The sequence below is a fragment of the Geospiza fortis genome, unplaced genomic scaffold (genome assembly GCF_000277835.1).
Source record: "Geospiza fortis unplaced genomic scaffold, GeoFor_1.0 scaffold130, whole genome shotgun sequence".
Classification (NCBI taxonomy): Eukaryota; Metazoa; Chordata; class Aves; order Passeriformes; family Thraupidae; genus Geospiza; species Geospiza fortis.
The window spans coordinates 4242509-4269786 of record NW_005054300.1 but is presented as its reverse complement, the minus strand read 5'-3'; the positions used below and the strand labels follow the sequence as shown (position 1 = coordinate 4269786).

The 27278-nt window shown below is 43.0% G+C and overlaps 1 protein-coding gene across 5 annotated transcripts in view; it reads right to left on the bottom strand.

The window, feature by feature from the left end:
* SH3PXD2A (SH3 and PX domains 2A) overlaps nt 1-27278 on the bottom strand; it is a 191851-nt gene that overhangs the window by 19288 nt on the left and 145285 nt on the right. For 4 of the 5 annotated variants that reach the window (XM_031063005.1, XM_031063009.1, XM_031063013.1 and 1 more), the window contains 2 exons: nt 8000-8113; nt 3756-3839 (listed from right to left, as the gene is read on the bottom strand). In XM_031063005.1, coding sequence (XP_030918865.1) covers nt 3756-3839; nt 8000-8113 — 198 coding nt within the window. The remainder of the gene's footprint in view (nt 1-3755; nt 3840-7999; nt 8114-27278) is intronic. The other variant, XM_031063017.1, reaches the window with a different exon arrangement.

Sequence of the window (27278 nt, the reverse complement as noted above, 5' to 3'; positions counted from 1 at the left end):
AGTCCCATGGAGGGGGCTGCCAAAGAGGGCAGAGCAGCTCTGGTGAGATGCAGGAAAGTGTAAGAGTGCACAGGCACATCAGCCAGGTTTGATTACCAATACTGACTAAGTGCTCTTTCCACAGCTACAAAACTGGCTGAAGAACCACCCATCTGGCTAGGACATGGGGTTCCAGTATTAAGACCAACTCAGGATGGGATTCAAGCTTCAGGACCACTGGGTTACACGGCTGCCTTCCCTCTACACACCACCTTTGCCCATCAAGCTCCCTCACTCCCTAAGATAGACAAGCAGTGGGAAGTTCTAACTTCAACTCTTTAAATGAATACCTTATTCCTTGTGCTAGGAGCTGCTCCTAAATAATTGGCTCATTTGGCAGAAATTCAGCCCATATATCACTATATTCTTGGTATGAATAACTTTAAAGCGCTTGCCTGCATTGTAACCGCTCCAGTTGAAAGCACTGGGCACAAAACCAAAGCAGCAATAACTTAGGTCAGATATCTGGCATAGAAGACAGGCATGTAACATCCCAATTTTACCAATCAAACTGTAAAAGCACAAATGACTTTTCATTAAATTAAGCCTGTAAATAATCCTAATTTCCCTTCCAGGGGAAGTTCCAAATAACTGCATGTGTAGAATTACTATTTAACCCTGTACAAAACATGAACTCTGCAGCTTGCAGGTCTAATGAGTGTCAAGTCTGAGGAAAACTACAAACTTTCAGGCTTCTCCTCACAACCCATATTGGTATTACTGGAGCTTCAGAATGTATAGGAAAAAGTTTAGAAAATGTACCACATTTAACATTAAAAAAACCACAAGCTTTGCAGCTACATAAGAAACACAAACCAATGTAATCTCTTAGATCTGGGCACACCACAGACCATTTTAAAGAGAAAAGTTCAGCAACAAAAGTCATCTGTTTCTCTTTGTAGAAACAGACTACAGCTGTTCCCTTTGCAGATTTTTTTCAGGTTTAAAAAAGGAGCACTACCATGATATTCAACAATTTGTCTTTCATGTTTCTTATTCACAGACCCAGTAACATTGCTTCCAAATATCTGGAGGTCAGAGATGCCTACCCTCTTCAAATGGCTTTGGAAAAGTTAGAAATAAATAAGCCATATACTACCCCAAATAATTTTTCCCCATCAGGCACAGTCTAACAGGGAAGCAAACACTCTTCCCTTCTGCACTCCAGCTTTCTCAGTGTTTTTAACATTCAAGTCACTTAGAAAATTCTGCCCTTCAGAAGCAATGCTGAATTCCTTTGATTCCGGCCTTAAAGTGATTCTACCACAAGCCTAACTGATAAAAATGCTTATTAGTGGTACCCAAACATAAATACAAAGGAGGCATCCTTTACAGCTTGCTTTTAAACTCCAGTGAACTCCTGGAGCTAACACTTCCAGCAGGAAGGACTATTTCAAGCAGAATATTGCTGGGTGGGAAGAATTTCAGCCAAAATGTTTAATTGAGTTTGTTTCCAAGGAAGAGGCCAAGTGGGGAAGGGGAAGCTGTTCTGCTTGTGTTGAACAATTCTGGCAACCTCCTGTTTGAACAACTTGAGTTCTGCTGTGCTTTGGAGCAAGGACTTGAAGGTTGGCAGGGGAGTGTATATGTACACTTCATGCATTCTGTCATTTCAGTGCAAATTCACCCAAATTTGGCCTTGTTAGAAGTCTTCTGGGCTGGGCTGGGAGGGGACGATGGGAGAAAATCTCTCCTGACCTCATATAAACTGTGTTTTGTTAGAGAACAGCAGGCTGGACACCCAGAGAGACTCATACTTTCAACAACTGCAGTTTGGAAGGAGTAGATGTCTGTACAGGCTGCAGCTCTGCCAGATCATGAAGCCACTGTCTCCAACTTGTGCCCATTTATTCAAGCCACTTTCTTTATTTCCAATAAGCCTGCTCTTGTAAGGATTCCCTAACCTATCATTTCTGATGACAATAAACAGCTTATTTTTAGCCAGCCTGGCTAGCTGTGGCTGAAATACATTGGGGAGACCTTATAGAAGCAGCTCAGCCACAGAGGGTGCCCCAAACCTTGGACAAAATCACAGATTGCTGAAGTCTGTGCCAAGTCCAAGTGCCAAGATTCAGTTTGAGATAAAGCACATATTCTCCAACACCCTCAAAACCCCAGCCCTGCTTGGGCCTAATAGGGAAGAAACTGTAATGAAGCAGGAAAAAGGCAAAGATGGAAAAGATTAGGGCAGCCTGCACTGGGGGAGACCGCCAGGGAGGACGCTGACACTGGTCAGAGAGCAGGTCTGGAGAAGATGCACACAGATGGTGGGCATCAGAATGCAAAAGGGAAAACCTGGGAATGCAACTTAGGTCCTTGAGTCTTACCAGCTGACTGCTAAGGGACTGGTTATGCAGTCTTAATATTTTATGGAGTTTTGTTTGCAATATTGTACAAATATAAAAGAATGCATTTGTTTTCACCAGTAAATAAATTGTTTAGAAAACTGATTCCCAAAAATTCTCCCAGTTAAATTGCCAGGAAGCATCTAGCAGAGTTTGACAAAGCAAAGTCAGTAGCTCCCAAACAGCTGGGGCACAGAAATAAGCACACTTTTTTTTCCCCTAAGACAGCATGTGTGCTTATGAGGATTTTTTGGCGCCTTCATTTGGTGGCTGAGAAGCAAGACCTTGTCTTCTGAAGGTAGTTTCAGTTTCTGCAAGGTCAAGCTATGGTAGGTAGAACACAGCTATTGTTGGTTTTGTTTCCTCAATAATAATTTGAAACAAAGTTAAAGGGTCACTGAAAGGCTAGGCGCGCTTGAGACAGGAGTCTGCACATGGTATTATCATCACACTCAGGATGTAAATTTGCCACTTTAAAAGTACATTTCTTAATAGGAAAGGGCACCTTTCCATTAACTGGGAATCATCTCTTGTGCTTACATTCGGATCCATTCCCTCAGTAAGGTTGTCTGAAAGTTACAGAAGTGCAAATGGTGCTTTGTCCCACCTTTCCTTTCCCAAGGGCAATGAACACATCTGGATGATTTTCCAAGCGGAGCAGGAGATAGATAGGGATGCCTTTGGTCTGGGAAAGATGATTCACCTGCTCTTAAGAAATACTTTGCTTATAGGGCTCCTCAGACTTCACCCAAACACAAGGTGCTCCTCCCTACCCTGCCATACTCACTGTTAGACCCGCAAAAGCTGAAAGAACACGCAACAAACCAAACCAACTAAAATGCTGCTACTGGTGGCATTTAAAATACCTAGGAATGATGCCAAAAATTCCCAAAAGTTTTCAAGACTCTCTTTAGTACCGAGCACTGCTTGCAAGGAAGAGAGGGGACTGCAACTGGAATGATTTACATCTTTCCACACCACACACTTTTCCAGCGTGCACATCTCCAATCACAGCTTTCTGGCATTCAACTCATTTTAACAGCCCTGAAAGTATCACTTGCCCTTACTGAGGCAGGAAAGACTGAGCACAAATATGCCCAAGTTAAAACACAACAGATGTGAGCTTCCCCAACAGCACAAAGTCAGACTGCAGAGCTACCCTCGATGACCAGCCTCCAGCTCCTGAGTGCCTAATCCTGGCTCCGAGCCACCCTCAAGCTGTCATGTACGAAACCCACATCTGAACTCTGGAGCTTTGGCCCCTCACTACCAAAGTGCCAAAGATGCAGGTCCCGACACACAGCTGCTGGAGCTGCAGTGTGGCTTTTGGTGGCCCTGAGTGGCTGGTGCCAGAGGAAGCTGTGAATTCACCTCGGCTCTGCTGCCTGTTGACTATCCCGCCCAGCGTCCATCGCCGGTCCAGGCGCCTCAGGTGAGCCTTGCGTCGCTTAGAAACTAGTTTGGAACATGGATGGAAACAAAACAAAGGGGGGGAAAAAAAGAAGAAAAAAAAAGTGATGGGAGGGTGAGGAATAAAAACAAAACATGGTATTTACAAGCACTGGTCTTGTTAGTGGGAATAGGTTAGGTGGGATGCAGATGTTTTGTTTTAGTTTATACAGTACAGTGGAACAAGTTAACTTCTTGAGCTTGAGCAATGTGAGCCATCCAGAACTGTCACAAATTGCCATTCTTGCTATTGGTGTTTCTTAAAGAGCAGTAATTATAATTTTTAAAAAAATTGAAAATCAAAACCAAATACACACTCCAAAACAAGCTGCACAACTAAAGACAACTTGTCCAAGGAGAGTGCAGTGGCAGGACACATCATCCTTGCTGTTGTATCTTCTAATTCAGCTGCATGATCTTTGGGGAATTCAGTCTATTGTACATGACATCAAACCCAAGGGCTCTAAACCTCTCTAAGAAAAATTATCAAACTATAAACAAACCCACAAACTCTTATGTAAGTTCCCTCATAAGAGCAGCACTCAGGAACTGAACCTAAGTGAAAAGTCTGATGTGCTTGCAAGACATGACTTGCATTCATTGCCACAGATGGTTCTCATGATCAAAACTTCTAATACACAGATTACAATATCAGGAAAAAACTAACCTTGCAATTATTCAGCAGGCTCAAGAAGCTAACAAGCCAGGACTGAGTGTTAGTTACATACTCAAACAATAACTTATGCTTAAAGTATAAACAAAGACAAGACACTTATGGAAATGGCACTGTGAGAGCAGCTGTGCACAGAGGACACCACTTGTTTTCTGAAGCACATACTTAGATCTCTACTCAGATTCTTCTTCTGCCTGTACAGGTGTAAAAGACACTAGAATCATTAGACTGGCACAGAAACACAGCCAAACACTTTTCCATTCAAGGGCTTCCATCCCAATTTGGCAACTACTGCAAGGCTGTTAGGGGCTGCTGCAAAGCAATGCAACATACTGCAAGGGAGTGACAGCTGAAGTGCAAACACAATCATTTTACCAGTGGTGCTAGGAAGCTGTTCATAAACTTTGATATCACATCATGAATAATAATTCAATTCTGTATATGTGCACTTATTTAGGGATTATATCCTTATACTGGAGTAGGCGCTGTTGTCTTCTAGAACTGTGCTCTGTTGGCAATCAGGCACAGCAAAATTATTTGATTGGGAACTCATTAGCTGGACAAGAAAAAAAATAACTTCACCAAAGAATGGCTTTTGACTTTTTGTCCTTTATATCTGTCAGGGACTTAGACCAGACTTTTACATCCAGCCCACTCTCCTCAATTTCTCCTTTGCTGTAAGGCCCAAACCTTTCCTTAACACCCTAAGCGGAGGTGTGGTGGATGGTGTTGAACAGGTACATTATCTAGTCTCTGGTACTCTGTACTTCCCCTTTGATCCCACATTTGTCAAAAATCAACCACAAATTTTCAGACGAGCCAAATCTCAAAATTTTAGATAGCTGTGGTTTTGGCTCATGGAAATCAGTGATCCTCTTGGAAGCCCATGGAGGGACAAAAGATGAGCAGATTTAACCGGGTGACTTTCCCCAAATCAACAGGACATTAGACTGCCAGTTACACACATGATACACAGGGAGACAACGCAGGACACCTCACTAGACACACAGATTATAGCAAAGAGAGAGAGAAGTTAAGTTGCAATAAAGCTGCCTGTGCTAGGAGGTTTCTATACAAGAAAGGAGGAAATGAAATGCTGAATGTAAAGGCTTGCAGGGCGGAGAGGAGCAGAAGGGGTTGAAACTGCCTCAAGGTGTCAATACAGAGCAGTCAGCTTGCTCCTTCTGACACTGGGAGTTTGGAGGATTTAGCCATCCAGGAACACCCCTTGAAAACTGTGGGTCACACAGATCCACCACATCGTGTCCTCACAACGCACAGCCATCCCCAGTGACAGCCCTTTTACACCACAGTGATGCTTCTGTATGAGCCAGGGTTTTTTCCTTAAAAATACTGACTTTTGTCATTTTGCCCAGTCTTGGACTTGGTTGGTCATGCCACAGTCACCAGAAAGGTTGCTTATTAACAAGTGTCTACACCTTTCCAGAGATTATTTTAACATGTATATTTTATCAGCTCCTGTAGCTGTTAAATGTTTCTTTAGATTGCTTTCTGATTGTTTTCCAAGCCTTGCAAGATGTGTTGGTCTAAACACAGGCCCAGGTAATAATCAGTCTGCCTTCATCCAGACAAAAACGCTGTGCAAGCTCAGGTGCATGGAGGAAACACTTCTGTCTTTCTCAGTGAACAGACTTTTTAAGAGACACATGAAAATATTACTGCTATATTAGTAGAGGCAGGATTCTTAGCAAGATGTGTTCAGCACTCCTGGGCCTGCCACAGCAGAGCAGACTTCAAGGTTTGCCTGGCTTGTGGACTTGTTCCAGGCCTGTTCAAATGGGGAGGGACAAGGGGCTGATACACAAAGCTCCCTACATCAGTGTTTCTGTGCTTTCCAAGCTGGGGGAGCAGAGATTGCACAGTTGCAGGAAGTCAGTGTCTGTTGGAGTCACTCAGAAAGTTGTGTAAGCACTAAATTGTGGGGCTAAGGCATTTATCCACTATAAGTGCCTTCCCACTCAGTTACATCAGAGTCCCTTTCTCCTGTCTGCCTGGAGAGAGCTGGCAAGTTTTCTGTCTAAGTACAGTCACTTTGATACACCTTTTTAAAGACAGTGAATCCAAGTAATTACTTCTTCTCCTATGAAGTAATTATATGGAGAAAAGCAGCCCAAGTAAAGAAAAACTGGAGGGGAAGAAACAAAGAATGTAGGAAGCCTCAGCTTAGATGGCTAATAATATAAACCAAAGTTACTAAAAAGCAAGCAAGCAAAATCTGGGGCACCTAAAAACAGCTGCAGAGGTTATGCAATTACATCTGTCACTGAGATGGAACTGAGCAGAAAGGGAAGGGCAGTCTCAGGTTTCAGCATATCTGGATTTGGAGTAAGGCAGGGAGCAGGACTGCTGACCATCGCTGAAGAGAGCAGTGTAATGGATTAAAAGGGACTGAGAGGAAGAAGATAAGGAATATTTTGATAGAGTTTCCATTACCCAGAACAGACTGCTGGGTGGCAGCATCCCCGTGCAGAGTACACTCCAGAGGGCAACATGAAAGAGGAGGAGAGCATGAAATGAAAGCAGTTTAAACTATAAGGCTGTCAAGCACACACCATGTTCAAGAGTCAGGAGAAGGGAGGAAGTTATAGACCAACAGTCAAGGCTTTCTTCAGTGCTTGCAGAGCAGAGCAGTAAAGTTCTGTTCTTTAATAACAAGGAAGGTTTACTCACTGCTTTTGCATTCACTGAGATGTTGCATCATACCAGACTGGTTCCTGACCTACCAGTCTACAGCCAGTCTGTCTCTAAACCAGGATATGGGTAGACTTGAGCAGGGAAAAATGAGTTGCAGAGACCAAGATTTCAATAAGCCACAGATGTCACCCTTGGAGCCCAGCACAAAGTCTGGCTCTGCCTGTGTGCTGTGTTAGTGGGCAGATGGTCACCCCAACACATCTCTAAGCCTCCTGCCTGTGCTAAGGAAAGGTCAGCTGAGTTTCACATACATTTTAGATAAGTGTCACGTCAAGAGGACCTAGATTTAGCAACAGATTCACTAGAATGGAGCAAATCATAATAAAAGTGTCCTTTGTACACAGTTGCTACATGAGAAGCCCATTAAGATGTGGTTAGTCTTTCATAATGGAATTGAGGAACATGCAATGCTGAACTATTCAATTTCTGGAACCTGAATTAAGCATCTTTAGGTAAAAAAAAGAAAAAGAAGAAGAAAGCAGTGTGGCTAAATACATATACATGACAAATGGCATCTCACTTTTAACAGAATGAGACCATACCAATTAAAATTACCTTTCCACACAACCACAGACTAGAGCAAACAGCAGTGAAACTATTTTCAAAGATTAATTTAAAGGAAATTAATGAGAAGCAACCATTAAAGTTAAATCTCACTCCTTTCAATGGCCTGTGGCTCTATCATGCATCTCCTACCAATTAGAAGCTCTCACTTGGGGGAAAAAGCATAAAGCAAGAGAATACCAGTTTTCTCCTGGTAATAAAAAGCTTTCCATACCTTCCCCAAATTTAGATGTGTTGATGTCAGAATCATCTCTGGTTCCATTTTGGGATTCCAGGTATGTAGCAGGGACCCATCCCTGCTCCTCTGCTGTGCTCACAAACCACCAACCTACAGAGAAAAGCAAAAGAAGTTTCTCAGTTAACATTCAGAGAAACAAGAATAATAAAATGCTACAGAGAAGATGACAGAGTCAGCAGCTTTGGTGCCATGTTTGAGGTATTCTGCAGTTTCCTAGAACAAGAAAGGGTTTAGTGCTATCATACCATTTCTAGCAGATCATCTCCCAGTGGTAGTGTGCAGGCTTGCTAGAAAAAGGGTGCAATGAAGCAAAAATCAATTTATTTTAAGAAATTCAAAGTCCATCCATGACAACTTTGACTGAAATTCCCTAAGTCAGTTGCACCTAGCTGGTCTTGCTATAAGCATATCCACAGTATCAAAACACTTTGTATATGTAGATATGTACATGTGCACATATTAAACAGCACAAACACTGCCCAAACCCTAATATGAAGTATTACAAAAGGCAAATGGGGGAAACAGCAAGCACATTCATAGAAGAGCACAGACTTCAGAACAGGATATAAAAGTGCTTCTAGAGCACTTGTAACCACAGCTGGTGTTTAACAAACATGACCTGAATTCAGTACCCTGGGAAGCTGGAAAATACTGCACAGAACAGAAATAAAGACAGAAAAGCCAACTGAAATCTGACTTCAGGCCATAAGTACCAGTTATTTGTCTTCCCACCTGAACATCCAAGTTTCAACCAGTATCTACAAAAATGTTAAGTATTCAGCAATATATATGGATATAACCTTTGGGTCATATCTGTGGATGGATGAATAAAATTATATGCATGCCAGTTTCAGATTAAATGCATTCCAACTGTAACTATCCTTGCCTCCTTTCCTGCTTGATTACATGGATTTATTGAATTCTCCAATGATTTTGACATAGACTCACTCACCCAAGAACTTGCTGCTTTCAGATAAAAGCACAACTAGATTCTCCTCCATTCAGATACGGTCTGAGTTAAGACAGCAGGAAAATAAAAAGTCTAACAGGTAAGCAAACCACTTCTGTTGCCTGTGATATCTCAGTTTCCCCAGAAAGCATAAGCTGCTTTGTCAGGACCATGCAAACTGTTGTCCATTACCACCCCTCCAGCTTCCCCAAAGGGAGTTGGGAAAGCAGCTATTTCTGTACATGCACCTCAGAACAGTCTATACACGTTGATGGCTGTCATAAACACCGCAAATTTCACACAAGCCTGCCTGTGAAGAGCAAAGGTGCCAGCCTGGGCTGTAAAGAGATGGGCACCATGACTAGTGAGCTGTGAGGTGGCCACACATCCCTCCCACAGCTGGGATCCCACAGCCCAGCCCAGCGAGGGGGAAAGGAAGGTCTGGGCTCTGCTCCCATGCCACATGCAACTGTCTGTAAGAGAAAAACCACCCTGCTGAAACAATGCTCAAGTGTTCATGCTAAAAGTCATCCAAGTTCATTCCAAAGCCTGTCATGGAAGATTTTACCAGAGAACAGTAGCTACAAACCCTTGCCTTCCTCCCTGGGGCATGTGGCTGGGAGACAATGGACCCCAAGCAGCAACCCCTCACATGCCCCTGGGCAGCTCCTAGGCAGCTCTATTTATTTACTCTCCAAATTCAGACACAGATTTCCATCTTCTGGCCCAGCAGAGGTTTGGAAACTTTGCTTCACAAGGCTCATGGTTGGAAAGTTTAAATTTAGTTATTCTCCCTCAGCAGGAGGTGGACTCTCCTGCCACGAAGCCCGCCACAGCGAACATGCAGGATCTGCCAGACCGTTTCAAAAACACGTCCTCATGGTTGTTCCTGATTTCACCAGTAACATGTCAACGTGGGTAGCAAACACAGCTTAGCATACACTTATAATTAGGCACAAAATGTGAGAAGCTGGCTTCCAGCTGATATTAATTAGACTGGAATAGTTTACCTAAACTCTTCCTCAGAAAAGTTAACATGAGCAAAAAGGACTTGCTAACACTTAAAAATGTACATTTGGGCCAAATTCAAACCATGGTAAAACCATCTTTGGAGAACTGGATGGCACTTCCTTGACACCAACTCCGTGCTAGCCCATTTCACAATACACCTCCTCTGGTTTGGCTCACTAGCCTCAGAGGCAAGTTTACATCTTCTGCTTGGAGCCATAGTGTAGCTGAGCCTCCATCCATCTAAACACGACTCAGGCTAAAGCTCCTAATCATCACAGAACTCATAAAACTATAATTTCTTTCTAAAGATTTCTTTTATGAACTCTGCACAAGGGTAAAGTATAAATGAGAAACCTCCACAGCTACTGAGAAATCACAGCATTTGTCCAAGCTCAGGGAAAACCAGCCCCCCCTCTGAAATTCTCTTCTCCAATTCCAAGCTTGCTTCTCAGAAGGACAGAAGAAAGGCTTTAATGTAGCCCATTGAAATAGCATGTCAACAGAAAAATGTGTGTTTTGCTTAAACAGATTAAACAATTGAGAAGACTGAGAAGCTTCCAGCAACACCCCCTGGCAGCAGAGAAGTCACAAATGGGTGCTCACAAGCAAGATGTGCAAAGTCTCAGAGTGGCCAAGCAACCACTGTTGAGGCAGCACATCCCTTAAGACAATGGGGATTATAATTACAAAATGATTATGGCACATCCAAGCCATAACCCTATAGAAAGGAAATTACAGCACAGTGCAAGAATTGACTCCTAGCAGAAAATGGCTGCAGTGCAGACAAGCTCCTCAACACAGCCTGTGCATGACAGCCACCAACTGCAGAACTCTGCTGGGCTGATCATGAAGTACTTGCTCTACACCATCCCCTCACTGAAAGCATTAGGGCAGCTGCTGTTTGGTACCACCACCTCTTCCCCCTCTCACTCTCAGGTTCATGGGTATTCATGGTTTGCAGACAAATTAGACAGAATGGTCTTAGTTTGCACCATTATAGCCCAAACTTTTTGCAAAGAATCCCTTGTCCCATCCCCTGCCATCTTTCCCAACCCAGAGCATCACAGAAAACTTGCTTTTGAAACACAGAACAAAACATTGCATTTATTTTGAGTTCTCCCTCTATGCTGGAGTTTAGCTTGACTTCACAATTCATTATTAAAACCATTCTGCAGCAACATCTGCAGGGAATTATGTAAAGTTATCTCTGTGCACTGCCAAGCCAGACTGAGGTTCACTCTTTCACTCACACCATCTGTAAAAATTAGGCAGTGCTTTACAGCTTGAGTTAACCCTTACAGGTGACCCTGGTTCTCAGGCACCAGAACAACTCTAACACTGATGTGGCATGGATGTCTAGACTGAGACTCCCAAGCCCTCATCTCTGATGAGGATTTAAAGGGAGTTTGAGCTTCACAGAGGCACAAAGGGAGCTGTAGCCACTGTGTCCAGACCAAGTTCAACTTGAGCTTTGCTGGATCACTCAAATTGCCTTAACACTAACCCAAGAACAGAAATTTTAAAGGTAGGAGTGTAATTTTGTCCCCACATATGTTGCTGCTTTGGTTGGCATCCATCAGCATCTGTAAGCCGCAAGAGCCAAGATATCTCCTCATTCACAGAGTCCACCTAGGCTCAGATAACTCCCAGGCATTTCACAAGTTACCAAGAAACAGCCAGTTCCACTTGACAAGCATATAATGCACACAGCAAGATGCTGATTGCAAAATGGACTGGACACACTGGAGACTGACCAAATGACAAAAATACTTGGACTTTAAAAAATCATGTTCTTGCTCATAATTGCATTCCAAGTCCTCTTCCCGAAAGGCTTTTGGAAAAGCAAAACAATTAAGCAAACGTTAGCCACAACGTGCATCATGGGAAAATAGTGGAGCACAGTTAAAGGAGTGTATTTTATGCCAGTTTTGCTCATGTTTGCATGCATCCTTACCCATTCATACTTCAATAGATGATACACATCAACAGGAGAACAAGCTATTCCCATTGAAGCCTGTCTGATCACAAGATGCTACAAAACACTTTGAATACAAAAAATTGCATGATCATGCTGAACTCTGGTTTCTAATTCTCTCCTCAAACATTAATTTCTCTGTAGACTTTGACTGTCATTTTATGAGCTTAACTAAAGTAAACAGGACTGATAGCACCACTGTAAAAGGGCATGACTATTTCTCCAGCATGAGTAGACTAGACATTCTTCTAAACAAATACTTAAGTAACACTCCACCTCTCAAGAGTCTTGAAAAAATCCCACTCAAGCAGCAGTCTGGTACATTTGACACATGGTCTACGGGCTTCAGAGAGCTGTTCATTTTCAAGTCCTTCTGCCTTGGAACTCTCTCGAGAGGTTTTTTTGATCCAAAAACATAAATTGTCCTACAAAACAGTACTAGGTGCAATTAGGTCACTTCCAGACCAGTCACACAGACCTTTTCATACACATGGCTGATCACTTCCCTTCAGAGATATGATCTACTTCATTAAAAACAGCTAAGACAAGGGTGCTGCTGCACAGTTGAAGGCACTTGCTTTTTCCAGCCCTCCAAAGCTCTTGCCACACACTACATATATATTAGATACACATAGGGCAGTCTCAGTAACTGCCTCTGACAGACCCCTGATGAATATGTAGAAGCAGATGTATAAAGGCACCAGAAGTAGCTTTTACAAGAGGGATTTTCTGCAGTAAGCTTATTCTCACACTCACTCCTGTGTCTGTGTGCTGTTAGACACGGCCATTGTCCATGCTGGCCCTGCTCTCTGTAAAAGGCTTTTTCAGTCCCACACACTTGGAAAAGGCACAAGGTTTAAACCACTGAATTCATATGAAGGCCAGTCTCCAATTGCTGAGAGTTTCATTCTTACAATTCACAAAAAAGGCATCTTTCTTTGAAATATGGAGATACATGCAAGAGGTCTTTGTAGCACAGAGCTAACTGCAGTTTAAGGGTACAGAAGTTTGTGAGTGACTCACTGCAAGGCAGACTAAGGCTGTCATCTTAGGATGAATTTTTAAAGCTAGTGAAATATTAAAGGCATCTTTCACCTCAAAACAGATAATGTTTCCCAGCCTGTGTGCACTGCAGTCTTCACTGCAGCCACCCCTCAACCATGGAGCAATGTTTGTCTTGTTTTAGAGATGAAAGTGGGGCCCAAAGACATGCCCCAGAAGAAACATATTTGTGGAAGACATCCCGCTCTAACACAATTAAGATCCACAGCACAGCTTCATAGCCTTTTATGTGCCACATGTTTATGGGCCATAGATTAGGATTCCAGATCAACCATGTATTATGATCCGTCCAGCCAGTTCATGTCCTAGAGCTACATGCTGGGAGTGTGGCTCACATGGGAAACCCTAATTCCAACAGGAAGTGTTGCCACCCCAAATGTCTCTGCCCGATTGCTCTAACATTCAAGAGTGAAGACTGTTGCCTTGCAACTACTGTGTTTGCACTCTAGGTACTAAATCCTGCTTTAGGAACTCAGGAATGAAATTCAGCACCCCAAGTAACTCCTTAACACCAAGAGGTTTTTTAATTTGCTCCTGAAATACCCCAAGAGCCAACAGTGCTGTGATAGGGCAGAGCTGTTGGCTTTTTTTTTTGTGTAAGAGAAAAGTTAAAAAAGGATCACTCCTGTCCCTTCTTTCCTGGTAGCCAGGCATGGGAATTTGGAGATTCTACATGGGCTATGAAAGAAGGTCTTCTACCCCAGTGGTAAAAAAATTAATGAAGAAATACAAACACAGAAACTCTGCCTTTTTAGTTTTTAAAGAGCACTTCTTGTTTAAAGAAGACAGTTAAGATTTAAAAGGTAATAAGCAAACATTTTGCTCCTGGTACCAGTAACCCCAACATCTGAAGGATATACCTTAGAAACCACACACCTATTCCATACTGGCCATACAGCCACAGGCTACAGTCTGCCCAGCAAGCCACCCTCAGTATTTAAAACTGAGTATTAGTTTTAATATTTAGTGAAGAGAGTACACATTGAAGGAGGATGAGAGGCTGCACACTCGTGTGCCTTGTGTTCAACTAAAAATCTACAGGTGTCCCTACAAAAATGTAATAGAAATCTGACCTTAAGAGTATCACTCTGGAACCCTGACAACCCAATGCACACACGGACTGCCCTGGAAACACTTTTCTTTCCCTCCTTAGGGAGGGTCTGAAAGCTGAGTTATGTTCTCATCAGAGTACAGGCTGCAGCAGTTTTTGCTTAATTTGTTGATTCAAACAACACTTGAGAGCTTCCTGAGGAGAGGGAGAAGATGAGGAGCAGGCAGGGGGAGGTGGAGACTTCTGGAAGGCTGAAATTTGTTGATATCATTTTTTGGCTATTAACAGGACAGAATTTTGCCTTATGGAGCTAAAAGCTGGAACAAAAGGCCAAGAGCTGAGACCACAGTTTGCTGTCTCCACCAATATTTGATAGTAACTGCAAATGCTTAAGGCTCAGCAGCAGCATAGGGAATTGCAGTCCTTGCACTGCTTCAGGTGTTACTAAGCACAAGGAAAACAGAAGTGAACCCCAGAGTTTGGGTGCTGTATTGTACTCTTCCTGTAGTGACTTGTTATTAAGGTAACTAGCTGAATTTGCTGCCCTAATCCTTCCAGTCTGTCTTCTTCCTACACTTCTACTGCCAATCTTGTGCCATTTGTAGACAGAGAATTCTCAGCTGTCCTGTTAGCGAATCCTATTGCTGCTGCTCCTACAGCTGGCTGGCATGGAGAGCCCACTGCATGTGAATTAACATGCTAGTTAATGGTGCCACACAGGTTCTTCCTGCGCCCAAAGCAGCTGACTAGGTGTGTACATAAGTGTTTGATACAGACTCCCAAAGTGCATCACAGATTCTGGCTGAAATATCTGGCTTGTTCGAGTTGGTTTCACATCACACATCATGCATAAATACACATGTATCTATGTGGAAATTCACACCCTGACCTCTGCTCTCAAACACATATTATCCTTGTCTTCTGTTGGGATTGGAATTGTGTTACCTAGTACTTTTGGAAAAAACAGAAGTGATCGGAACATGGGAAAAGTTCATGGGAAAAGAGAAAGCTGGATAATATACAACTCAGCTCTAATACTTTATGAGTTACATCACTAGCAGAGACGATGGATATTCTGAGTATTAGACAACTAGGAAATACCACAGTACTGTATTTATTCAAATCTTATAAGCTAGTAGTCAACAAGCCTTCCAGAGGTGCACATTTGGCAAAATACTTATATATTTATCTCTCATTAGAGTGACACATACTTCTTGTGTCTATGTGCACAGGGAGTTGTTCAAGTACAGCACACAGTTTATCTTTGTGTTCTGATAATACAAACTGATAGCTACGGACTCCAAGTGCTATATCTGCAGCTATTTGCTAGAGCTCAATTGTTACCCAGGGGCTTCCCCTCCCTCTTTAAAAAATGGCCTCAGATTTGTGTATTGACACAGCTGGAACAAAGCAATCTGCCAAACACGTTTTCTAGAATTGGCATGTACATCCACAAAGCCATCACATAATCCAGTACAAATTACACACTGTGTTCTTAAAGCAGGGGAATCAACTACACTTAAAGCAAAAGAATCAACACACTACCTACATTAACAGATATGGAAAAGTCTTTGACATTGCCTGTAAATCCCAGATCAAGTCCCACCACATTCCACGTCATCAGCTTCCCTTAAACTGTGAAGTACTCCAGTCTCCCCAAGACAGGAGAATATGAAAGCATCATTTACTCATGTCCAGCTCCAAAACACACACAGCCAACATGCCCAGGGAGCTGGCCAACATCCCCAGATCCCCTCACTTTAGGGGATCCACAGAGCAATCAAGTCAGCCAGCTCTACAGGTGAGTCAGCACACAAGAAGCTGGAAAAATAAATGTTTTCCAAGGCTCAAACATTCTAATGCCTTCTAAAAATAAATGTTAAATAATCTTTCCCTTCCTGCTTTACTTTGATGAACACCTAATGGTGAAACTGTCTGTGCAATGTCAGCTGCATTCCACATAGTCCAACGCATCTGTGTATGTCCAACCTGCAGTACCAACTCAGTCATTACAGAAAATACCTCGTTACTGATCACAGATCTTCCTTTTTTTCCATCTGATCCATTTGGATACCACACTTTCTATCTGATCTCAAGTTCTGGTCATACTATACATCTATTTTCACCATCTCTTGAATTCTTTTCTCATAGGAAGTGACAGATTTACATTGATCCTTCAAAGATGAAGTCTTTGTGATTTCAGTAACCACAAGGCAAGGTGAGATTGTGGAGATCACACAGACTGAATAGTCAGTACAAAAAGTTCTGCATTAAGTCTCTAGGAGCAACAAGTAGTACGGAGGGTCTCTTTCTTCTTTTCCTAAAGTTTTGTTTACTTCAGCCAGTCCCAGAAGTTGAACAGTGGGGATACTGTCTGCTGCTAACATCTTCCAGTACAACCTTCCTGATCATGGGAAGTTCCTGGGGTACCTTCCTTCCTCCAAGTTCAATTACAGCCCAGAACCATTAATTTTCTCCTCCAAAAGGACTTCTGTCCTATATTTCCTTTTGTATTGCTATTGTTACGAAGATGCTGCTCAAGTAGGAAAGTTAAGCAAAAAAATCCATCTGCCACCCTCCTTAAAACCTGTCCCCCATCTCCTCTCCAGCAGCCCATCATTTAAAGGTTGAATTCTATAGACATGAAGCTTTAACAAACCTGCCAAATTGAAGTTGTTGTCACCATGTTTACATAAATCAGTAATTTACAAAAGCTCCCAACCAAATGGGCTTGGCTGGGGTGCAGAGAGAGAAGGACTCTAGCAGAGAGGGCAAAATATACAGAAATTTGGTGGGCAAACCCAACCCATGGCAGAAGAATAATCCACTGCCTTCAGAAAGGCTACGCCAGTGTAGTCAGTGCCTGCAGCAAATTTTCCAGAGCCATGAACAAGCGATTCCAGTAAATGCATGCAAACAGATGGCTTTCCACCCCACGGGGTACTGGAAGCCAAGGGAGACTCTATTAGTCATGACCAGTTGTGGGGTTGTATTTTCTGTGGTCAGCCAACGGGGTGCAACCATCAAGCTCACAAGTAATTTCCTTTACATTCACAGGACTTAATCTTAAAGAAAACACATTTTGTGTCCAAGCTTTCTCTAGGAAAACATGAATAAGCTTTCAAACGGGCCTCATAGTAATCTTGTCCAAAGATTACAAATTACTTCCTAGTGGTTTAAAAAGTTACAGACCCCTAACCCCAGCTGATAGGAAATGGCCTTCACAGGCAGAAAAGAATGGCCAATATTTACTTCCCATACAGATTGACAAAAGTTGCTCTTGTTTAAATTTCTTATTCTGAAGTCTGTAGAGAGTGTGGTGTCAGTTGGGACATTACTGGGAATTCCTGATAATCACACAGAATCAGAATAAAGAGTCTGAGAACTAGGAACAAAACCTAGCAGAGTACAAAACAGCACTGCAGGTGCTAGAGTCAAGATCATACAGGAATTCCTTATTTAATTTAAAAACACATTTGCTGCCTCTGAGCACACTTTGGTTATGTCAGGACAGAACAGAGCAATGCTACACAAGAGCTTGAAGCAATGAACAAAGGCTACAAGAATATCCAGCAGAAAGCTGAGGATAAAGCAATCAAACAGCGATATTAGTTCAGTCTGAAGCACAGCTGAGTCACCAGATTAAAAATGCTGGCTTTTACAAATAGCTTTTGTGGGATCTTTCTGAACCACAATACTCCTGCTAAAGGAGCAGGGACACCTTGCTTTGCTGCAGCACCGCTGTGCAGCACTCAGATAACCATCTCACAAATGACCATTTCCACGTCCTGGCTGTTCCTAGAAGCTCTGCTGTCCAAATACAACTTCTGTCCAGCTCTATTTATTAGCTAGATCTGGCTAGATGGCAGCCCAGATGCTGTGTTATCACAAACACTGATGTAAGCCACGTCCAGCGCTCCACTCTCTTTCTGACCCTGCTTCATTGCCTTTCTCCTGAGCTCCATTCACTGTTTCTGCAGTGACCCCGGGAGCCGAGCCTCAAAGAGCTGCCTGCACACGGCTGCAGGAAATGACAGCTTCGGAAATGAGCACCAGAGTGATGAATAGCTGGCAACAAGAGCAGCCAGGGCGTTAGTGCGCTGCCAATTCATAACCTACATTGTACTCAGCAGGGACATCCATGGGCAGGAGGATCACTGACACGCCCCAGAAGAGATTACCAAAGCCCTGTGTTCTGAAGGGTTTTTCCAGGCTTCTCTAAAATTGAGAAACTTAGACTTGTTAATTTTGTTCCGTGCAAAGCTGAATTAGTCCCATTTAGAGCAGATTATGGAAAACTGGAAAAAATAAAAAAAGGAGAAAAATATTTGCCTTTTGTCTTCATTCATCCTGAAGTCCAGACAATGAGGAGAGCCTGTGCAGGTGAAACAGGAGATATTGATCTTTAAGGAAGGGGTTACTGAGATCATCCATGCAGACTTTAAAAAACACAATCAGGAATAACTGGGGTATCTGTGTCTATCAGCTCCAACAAAAAGGTGCATCAGCAGTGCATAAGAAAAGAAGGTAAATATACCAGTTACTGAGGCAAAAAGCTCAGGTAAGATGGCTTCCCCCCAGCTCAAAACCACTCCTATATTGCAGAAAATACTCTTCATACAGCCAAGTAACTAAGCGTTAATTTCTACTCATTCTGGCTTAGCCTCTGGATACAAAGGGTACACACTTGGCTCAAGCACCTTTGCAGGATTTTTTTTTCACCACAGGGCAGTAAGCACATGATTTCCCTGCAGCTTCCTTGGTTGCCTCACCTTGGATCTTGACTTTAAGGAATTGACCTTGAGGCTTTGGTTGCTCCTTACAGACTGGAAAGGCAGGCTAGACTCAGAGCAGAGAATCACTGTCCCAAGAAACCAGAAACACCTCACTGAGTTAGTCTTGCACTACAACATCAACAGCAATGTTTCTATTAACACCCTTCTGACGGAAAAAGACCACGCTGTGGCAGCTTCAGATGCTGGTCTGCCTCCAGGAAGGTACAGTTAAGTGCACAATAAGTCAAAGTCCCAGTACATAAATATTTTCATTTTCTGACTCTCCTTTCTGTCTCCTGAAGCTTAAACAAAGCCAGAGCAGGCACTAAGCACAGATTTGCTGGCAACAATCAGGGAAGTTGATCTTTTGATGCTAAATAAAGGTTAGCAAGGCAAATTAATAACGTGAGATACAGAAGAGCTGTCAATCTCCATACATTTCATGGAGCTGGGAAAAGACAAATAGATCATTGTGAGGCTTATTCCTTTCCATTAGGAATAAATCAACCATGAAACAAGGGCAAGAGTAATGCTGTCCTTGGGCAAAAAGCTGAGATTTGCAGACCCTCTGTTACAAACACACATGCATTACACAATACAGCACCATTTAAACTAAATAAGCAGCACAGTAAGGGATTACCTAAACCTGCTAGACAGATGATATAGAGGCACAGTGTTTATCTTTTCAACAGGGAGTCACTTAAGCTTACCCTATGAGTGAATGCTAGATTAAACCCTTCCCTCTCCCGAGCACAAGGCTACCAAAAGAGGAAATGCTGGACTGCCTGTAACTACACCTGGCCAGGGACTGTTGCAAGCACTAAACTTTGATGTATCTCCTGCTATTCCCCAATCACTCTGAAAACCTTCGACTGAAAACCTTCAAATTCAGGCATTTTGCAATCTTGCACTTTTCAGGATCTTACTCTTGGCAGATTGATGGCTTTTTTTAGGGGTCATTTTGAGGATTTAAAAAACAATTTCTTTCCCCGTCTCTCAAAGCACATTCCCCTTCTTGCTTTAGGAAAGGTCAGTGATGGAGCACAGAGGCTGCACATTCACTGCAAACTGAGAAAGAGGATGGTCCTGCAGCTGGGGAGCTGGCCCAGCTTTGGGGAGCTCTCCATAAGAGAGCTGAGAACCAGACCAATTCTTTACGTGGGAGGAGTTTTTCCCTCCCCAGTTTCCAAGTCTTAGTTACTTCCCTTCCCCTCCTCCACCACCCAGATCTTAACAGCGTTTCCTTTGTCTGTTCCCCATGTGGACTTCCATTCTCTGGAGACAGGGCCTAAATGTCTAGCACAACAGGACCCTGATCTCAGCTGGCCCTTAGGCACTGCCATAAAAAACAAACAGATCACAGAAGCATGGCTCTTGCATTGTACAACAGCCTGGATAGCAAATAAGTCTTTGGATAGGTCTGTTAGCTGACATACTAATTACACTGCTGGAATGCTATGCTTTCACAAAAGCTTGTATGGTCTCAAAGTTTATTCCAAAACATCCCCTTTAGTGAGTATGAGTGCATTTGGAAAGGGAGCTGGAGTTCACTGCAATGCTAACAAAGTCCATGCAACACTGTACCTCCAGCAAGACCAAGGAGGTTTCTAGCACACTGTAGGATGACTAATGAATTGAAGTTTCCTTGGCATGCTTCCCTCCCCGCACATGTGGGCAAGGATTACAGAGTGGAAAGAACCCAGCCTGGGGAGAAGAAAAGTGCATACTCTTGTAGCCATTAAATCCCTACTGGGGAAGAGGTTTTCCCATTGCATTTCAGGGATGTCTACCCCCCTCCCCCTTGTTTGCATGGGCTGTTTGACACACACACACCCCCCTGAAATTCTCAGAGTGCAGCTCAGCAATACACCGTGCCATGCAGCTTGCAGAAGGCCAAGACCACGCATTTTTGGGAAGGACAACCACCACTTCTACTTATGCACAGATTCCTAACGTGACACTTTAATTTCTTGGTCAATATTCTGGCTAGCAACTGATACCACCTGAAGGTTCAACAACCTCCTGTTCCTCCCTCCCATGTTAAGTTATAGCACAGCTCTCCTGCTCACAAGCCCTCTTCATGGAGATCATGCTTTCTCTGGCTGAGCCATTTGTCACTGATTGCTAATTCAAGTCAGTGAGTAGGGTTGCCCACTACCAACACATGCAGCCTTCCAACTGCCCTGCTAATAATCAGGTTAATCCAGATGCCAAACAATAACAGGAACTGTTTTAACAAAATTTGGAAGTCAAGCTTTACATGGTCCTAACACTAACACTTAATTCTCTGTTATATAAATAGTTCGATTTGTTGGTCGCCTACCAGCATATACCACCTCAATGCTAAGATATGCATCTACTTGCTAGTCCACACATAAGCTAAAGGAAAATGAAAACTCAAAGGAGATTCAACATCGGGTATTCAGAGTATTTCTGGCCTTTAGCTTCTGAGAAGCATCATTAGGGCAGACCAGTGATTTTCCTAGATTTATTTTTAAAAAAACCAAAAACATGCAGAAGTGTGAGCAAAGTGTGACTTCAGATAATTGTTTCTGTGCCTGTAGATGTAGCATTTAAAATGAGATCAATCAAAGCAAATGAGATGCCTGTCTGTCTTTAGCCAGAGGTCTCAGGAGCATGGCATTTCATTCAGATATTGCAAAGGACTTGCAAAAGAGATGAGATATTGATCAAAAAGAAAAGCGGCTGATGCACCCCCTGCTCGCTCAGGCAAGCTGTTAAGTTTGAAGAAAAGGAACAAAATGAACTTTGGTTTGACTCCTCTGTGGCTGAAATCACTCTGCGACGACGATTCCCTGCTGCCAACACACACTCAGGCTCTGAGAGCAGGAACGGTGGTGGCCAAGCCAAACACACTCGTGGCTGGAGAGCCTCACAGCAGATTAGACAGCTCTTCTTTGTACCAATACATGAAATACATCTGGGGCACCCTGGCCATGTTAAGGGCACATTCCTTGGCTGAGCTGATGCTCTTTGAGCACCGCTGCAGGCACCAGGGAGGCTCATCTCTGGAGCACTGATACAGCACTTCAGCAGCTCCCCAGGATGGCAGATGGAGATCCCTGGGAATGAGACTTGAGAAACAGCCCTGAACCCTTGATATTCTCACTCAGATTGTCTGAATCCCAGTGTAGAAAACATGCCAAAGCATCCTTACTCTGAATCACAACGAAATGCTCAGTAAGAGGCTGGATTTACAGAAAGCCAGCTGCAAGCAAACACAGTCCTTGGTCACAGTGTCCCGAGGAGTCTACTCAGATTAACAGATAAAACTTTATGTGAAAGTCCAGTTCCCACCTCAAAGTGCAATACTTCAGTCCTGTTGTGCATCTGGAATCAAGCTGTTGCCACTCCAGACACAGTAACTCTCCAGAGGGTCTGCTCTCCAGAGACACAGGGCTGCAAATAGCCGATTTCTCAAGGGGGTTTTTTTGGTGGTTTTCAATTTATTTTAAAAGGTGTTGTTGGGTTTTTTTTTTAAGGGAACAGAAATATTATAAATTGTTACTATAGTGATGATGTCATCCAATAAGAAAATAAAAATATATACAATATGGAGTTCCCTTATTATCCATTTCCTGAAATATCAGAACTTTTTTAGTCACTTTATACTGGCCCATGAAGAAGGTAGGAAAATTAACACTGAGTCAGAGTTTAATGGCCAAACCCAAATGAAATGTAACAGGCCTCTGAGTTTATACACCACAGCTTTTTCATGGATTTAGCAGTAAAACTTTCAACTGTATACCATGAATGTTCAGTTTAACATTAGTAAATACAAGTTACATCACCGCTCATGTAAATCAGAAGTAACTTGATGGGGCATCAGAAGATTTAAGAAGAAAACAGACATCTCTACCAGCAGAGAGCTCTTGTCCATGCAGCACAGCCTGACTCCAGCACCTTCCAGTCCTCCCTGTGCTGCTCTTGCCAGAATGTTCACACTTTGCAGTGGTTTCAAGTTTCCAAATCAGGACCTTTGCTGGATTTTCAATTTTTATACCTCCCCATGCCAGCAGGAGTTAAAAAAAAAGATTCTGAAGAATTTTAGTTTTTCCAGGCTGCATACCAGGTTTAATTCCTTATTCTCTGTTACTATTGTCTATAAGATCACTTGACAATTTTCAACTCTTCAGATTTACAGCCATTCCTAGCAAAGTATTTCATCCACAAATAAACGCAGCCATCCCTTTTCTGAAGGCAAGAGGAAAATATATAGAAAGCACACAGATGTTTGGCAAGTACATCAAAGCTAGGCTAGTCAGTACAAAAATCCTCCCCAAAAGCCTTGACGTTCTCAGTGCTTTAACAATACAGTCAAATTTTAAATATGAACAGAGGGGGATTCCAACTGGGTACATACCATCTACAATAATAAATTAATTGGAAGTGCATAGAAACTTGGACTACAGAGAGCTGTACACTAAATTAGATGTGCCACTTCATTCTGTGAGACCAGGCACACTGAATCTGAATAAATCTTTGTTTTTCACATTAATATGAAATTAGATGAGGTTGGCCAGTGATATTCACTCCTGGCCAGTAGGTATCAACTTACTGTCTTTGGCAAAGTCCTGCTCCTGTGTTCTCTGCACAGCTGGAGAAGATGGTACTTGGCTCTCTGAACCCTGCTGTCCCAAGTACAGTCACTTTAGACACTCCTGGATCTTTGGCGAGCAGAGAGCACTTCACCCTCCAACAACATTTCATAGCTTCAGCACGTAATACCTTTTCCAAGGGAGGACAGATGTGCAGGAGTAGTTTCAGTCTTCCAAGAAGTTTTCCATCAGGATCTTAATTTTTCTTTGGCTGTGCAGTCCAAGAGCATAACCACAGCCCCTGCAAGGCTGAAGACAGGAGGCTGCTGCTCGAGCAGAGCCTGCTGCCAGCACACCATCCAGCTGCCCATCTGCTCCTCAGGTTTGGAGCTGCAGCTGTGGGGAGGCCTGCTAGCACACAGCTACTCCACTTTTCTGGAGAATTTTGAAAAGGGCATTGTGCAAGAATAGCTTGAGCCCAGCTTGTCCTACAGGGGAAATTTCAGCCAGAAGCCATTACACCAAACATTTGGGTTTTTGAAGGGACAGAGAGGTATCATACAGAATGGGGGAGAAAGACTATTTTCTTTTCAGAATACCACATATCTCAGTTACAGTAAAGGAACGAGCAATGATACCTATCTGCACTCACTGGTTTGGTTTTGGGTAGTTTTGCTGGTTGTTTTGGGGTTTTTTTGTTTGTTTGTTTTGTTTTGCTTTTTTTGTTTTTTGATTTTGCAATCTTTGAAGAGAAGGATAAAGATGAACCTTCAAAAATTTTCACTCTTGGCATGCCAAAGTCAGCAGTAGAAATGCCTGGATCTTCTATGGTGGCTTGGATATGTGCCACAGTAAAAGAAGCCACTTCACAGTGAGCTGTCCTTGAGGGAAGACACTCCAGATCATTCAGCTTCAGGGAGAAGGGGCTACTTCCCTTCACTACAGAGAGCCCCAACCTGTGTGTGTGTACATGTACTGCCCCTACCCAAACAGCCAGCAGGCTGTTCAGACAGCCTTGGGGACTGAGGCCACAAATTGTCATATTCCACAGAAAGGCATCAAATCGATGATGATGTTCAAAATGGATCACTATGGGCTAAAATAGTAGAAAAAAGCAAAAAAGCAGAAGGGAGAAAAAAGCTGATGGGGAAGAAGGTGGTTGCACCCCCAAAATACCAGTGAAAAGTCACTGGTTTCAGTAGGGGTTTGGAGGTTGAAAGCTGAAGGACAGCCACAAGTTACCTTTCCAATTGCCGCATCCACCTCAGGAAATGTTGTTTGTTTTTGCAAATTACTATTAGGTCACATCAGTTTTTGCTTACTATCCTTTTTTTTTTTTTTGCCAGGAAACCCTGATGCTGCCACCACATGATTAAGAAGTCACTCAAATTCAGCAGAAATCCAACACTCCAGTGTCTTTGGCTGTAGTCCCTCTACAAAGAGCAGTTGGGATCTTGTGACATCTGACAGTTTTCCTCTCCTCCAAGACTGACATTAACCAAAAGTCTCCTATTCAAAACAATACGCTAGACAGAACACAACCCACATTCCTATTTTGGGAAAGTCTGGATTGGAAACGTAATTTCTCATCTTGAACCCATGTGTAGCTGTTTGAGTGTAGTTCAGGAGCCATATGACATTTACAGTTTATTCCTTTGAATGCTATAGAAAGCTAATAAAAGAGTGAGAATCATCAGCAGAATGTACTACAAAATGCAACACAGAGTAAACTGGAGCAAACACTGATCATTTCATACCACTGCTGCCCACCAAGGACCTTCTGCAGCACAGAAGAGATACAGTTTTGGGAAACAGCAACTTCATGACAAGTTGAGAGTGAAAAACACAGTTTTTTGAAGGGAGGCTGGATATTCTGCTCCCAACCTCATCCCAAACCTGCTCCTCATTTTCATAAGGAACTGTACTTGGATTTTCCAGAGTGGCTGCCACCTATTCAGAAACTGGTCTTGAGCAGAAACAGCAAGGCTACACTGCTGCCAGCTCTTCAGCCCCTGCTTGGTCACGCTGTAAAGTCCTCTGCCTCTGAAATCCCTTCTACCAGCCTTCAAATGGTAATTTCTGAACACTTTTGGGCAAAATTCCACCAGCAAAATACTACTGCTTTGAAACAGAAGAGGACAGCCAAAAATCCAAACAGAAATTGAAAGCACCTGCTGAAAAGACTCCACTAGTATCTCCATGGTCCTTGACTAGTCAACACCTTACATTTTTATTTTCAAAACCTACTTCTGCCATGGTTCTTGGACCCTTTAAACCAACATCATCAAATTCCACTACGGATTTAGACTTCACAACGTGACTTCACTTCTCCAAGCACAGAGCAAGAGTCTTGTGAGAAGGCTTCGCTTCTGCCAGCATCCACTTCCAAGTTCTGCAGCCCTGGACAGCAGAGAATCCAAACAAATCAGGAGAGCTGCGTAACAGCGGTCAGCCTCCCACGCGCTCCGGGGCCTCCTGCTACTGATGAATTCCGTGAGCTCTCAAACAGAGCTGGGCCCATCTGCCTGCTGGTTCTGAACTGCACAGCCTGGCCCACCATGGGCCATGCCCATGCCATATTCTGTCCTGCGCATGGGACAGGAGGCATGGCTCAGACATTTCAGTGAAGATTATGAAGCTGTATGAACACCCAACTAAACAAAAACCTGATCTGGTTCGTTCTGAGAGATGGAGAGGTGCACACAAATATCGTGCCCAGCTGGGCACCCAGTTATAAGAACTAGAATGATCAGGGACCACTTATTGACTTGAACAAAGCTGATATCCAGACCAACTCACTGGCAAAACTGTACAAAGTCCAGTCAATCAGTTAATCACTGTCTCAGTGCTGGCACTCTTGAATGGAAAGCAGCAAAAGAGCAGAAAAAGGTGGATGGAAAACATGACCAGCAATGCAACTCATTTTCCTCCTCCATACTAAAAGTTAACACGGACAGCAGAGAGCACAAGAAGGAAAAATTAAGGAACAGAGAAGAGGGCATAATAGAAGGATACATCTGAGTAGCAGACATCAAGAAAGAAGTCGATTTAAACTGTCCTTTGCATTTCAGGCCACACAGCACCTCCCACAGCTAATGCACCTGGACCATTTTCAAGGATGCTGGCCACACACTGCTCACATAAACTTCATGGGATTAACACTACAGCCTGTGGGATGAATCATTCATATATCTTTCTTTTTTCATCCCACATTAAAATCTCAAAAGGAAGAAAACAGTGGCTTGCTCATAACAGATTTTCTCTCCTACTCTCCAAAAACATGCAAAGGGCTTGTTACCAATTGGATATGCTAGGGCTACAGATACATTCCAAAGGAGTATGTAGCACCAAAATAAAAGTTCCTGAGTTTCTTTACATTGTTAGCTGTACTGTCTTCTGCTGTTCTATAGCTATTTGTTGTATTACAAATAGAAGCTGTCTGTCTCCAGTGTGAGCTGGCCATTGGTGAGCATTCAGGGTTACTTGCCTTATTGGGTCACGTTCTCCCAGAAAGGGTGTCTATTCAGCTTCAGAAATCAAAGATAAGTAGTTCTGACCTCAGTTACAGCTTTAGTTGAACACTTGTGACTAAAGTTGTGAAATTTGCTTTCTGAAGTGATGGTCTTTTTACCAATCTAGGTCAGGCTTCACTACAGCAACTGAGGCTCCTTCCTGCCAACTCAAAAGAAGCACATGAAGCACCAACGGATGGTTTGACTCCAGAGCTCTACTGTGTACGTGCAATTCTAGTCCATCCACCAAGACCTGATGATGGCACAGCTTTACAGCTACAGAAAAATGCCTCAGCATCACATTGTCAAGGTTAAAGTAAAACTTCAGTCCCAAAGAAACATAGTATTTTGATTTCCTTAA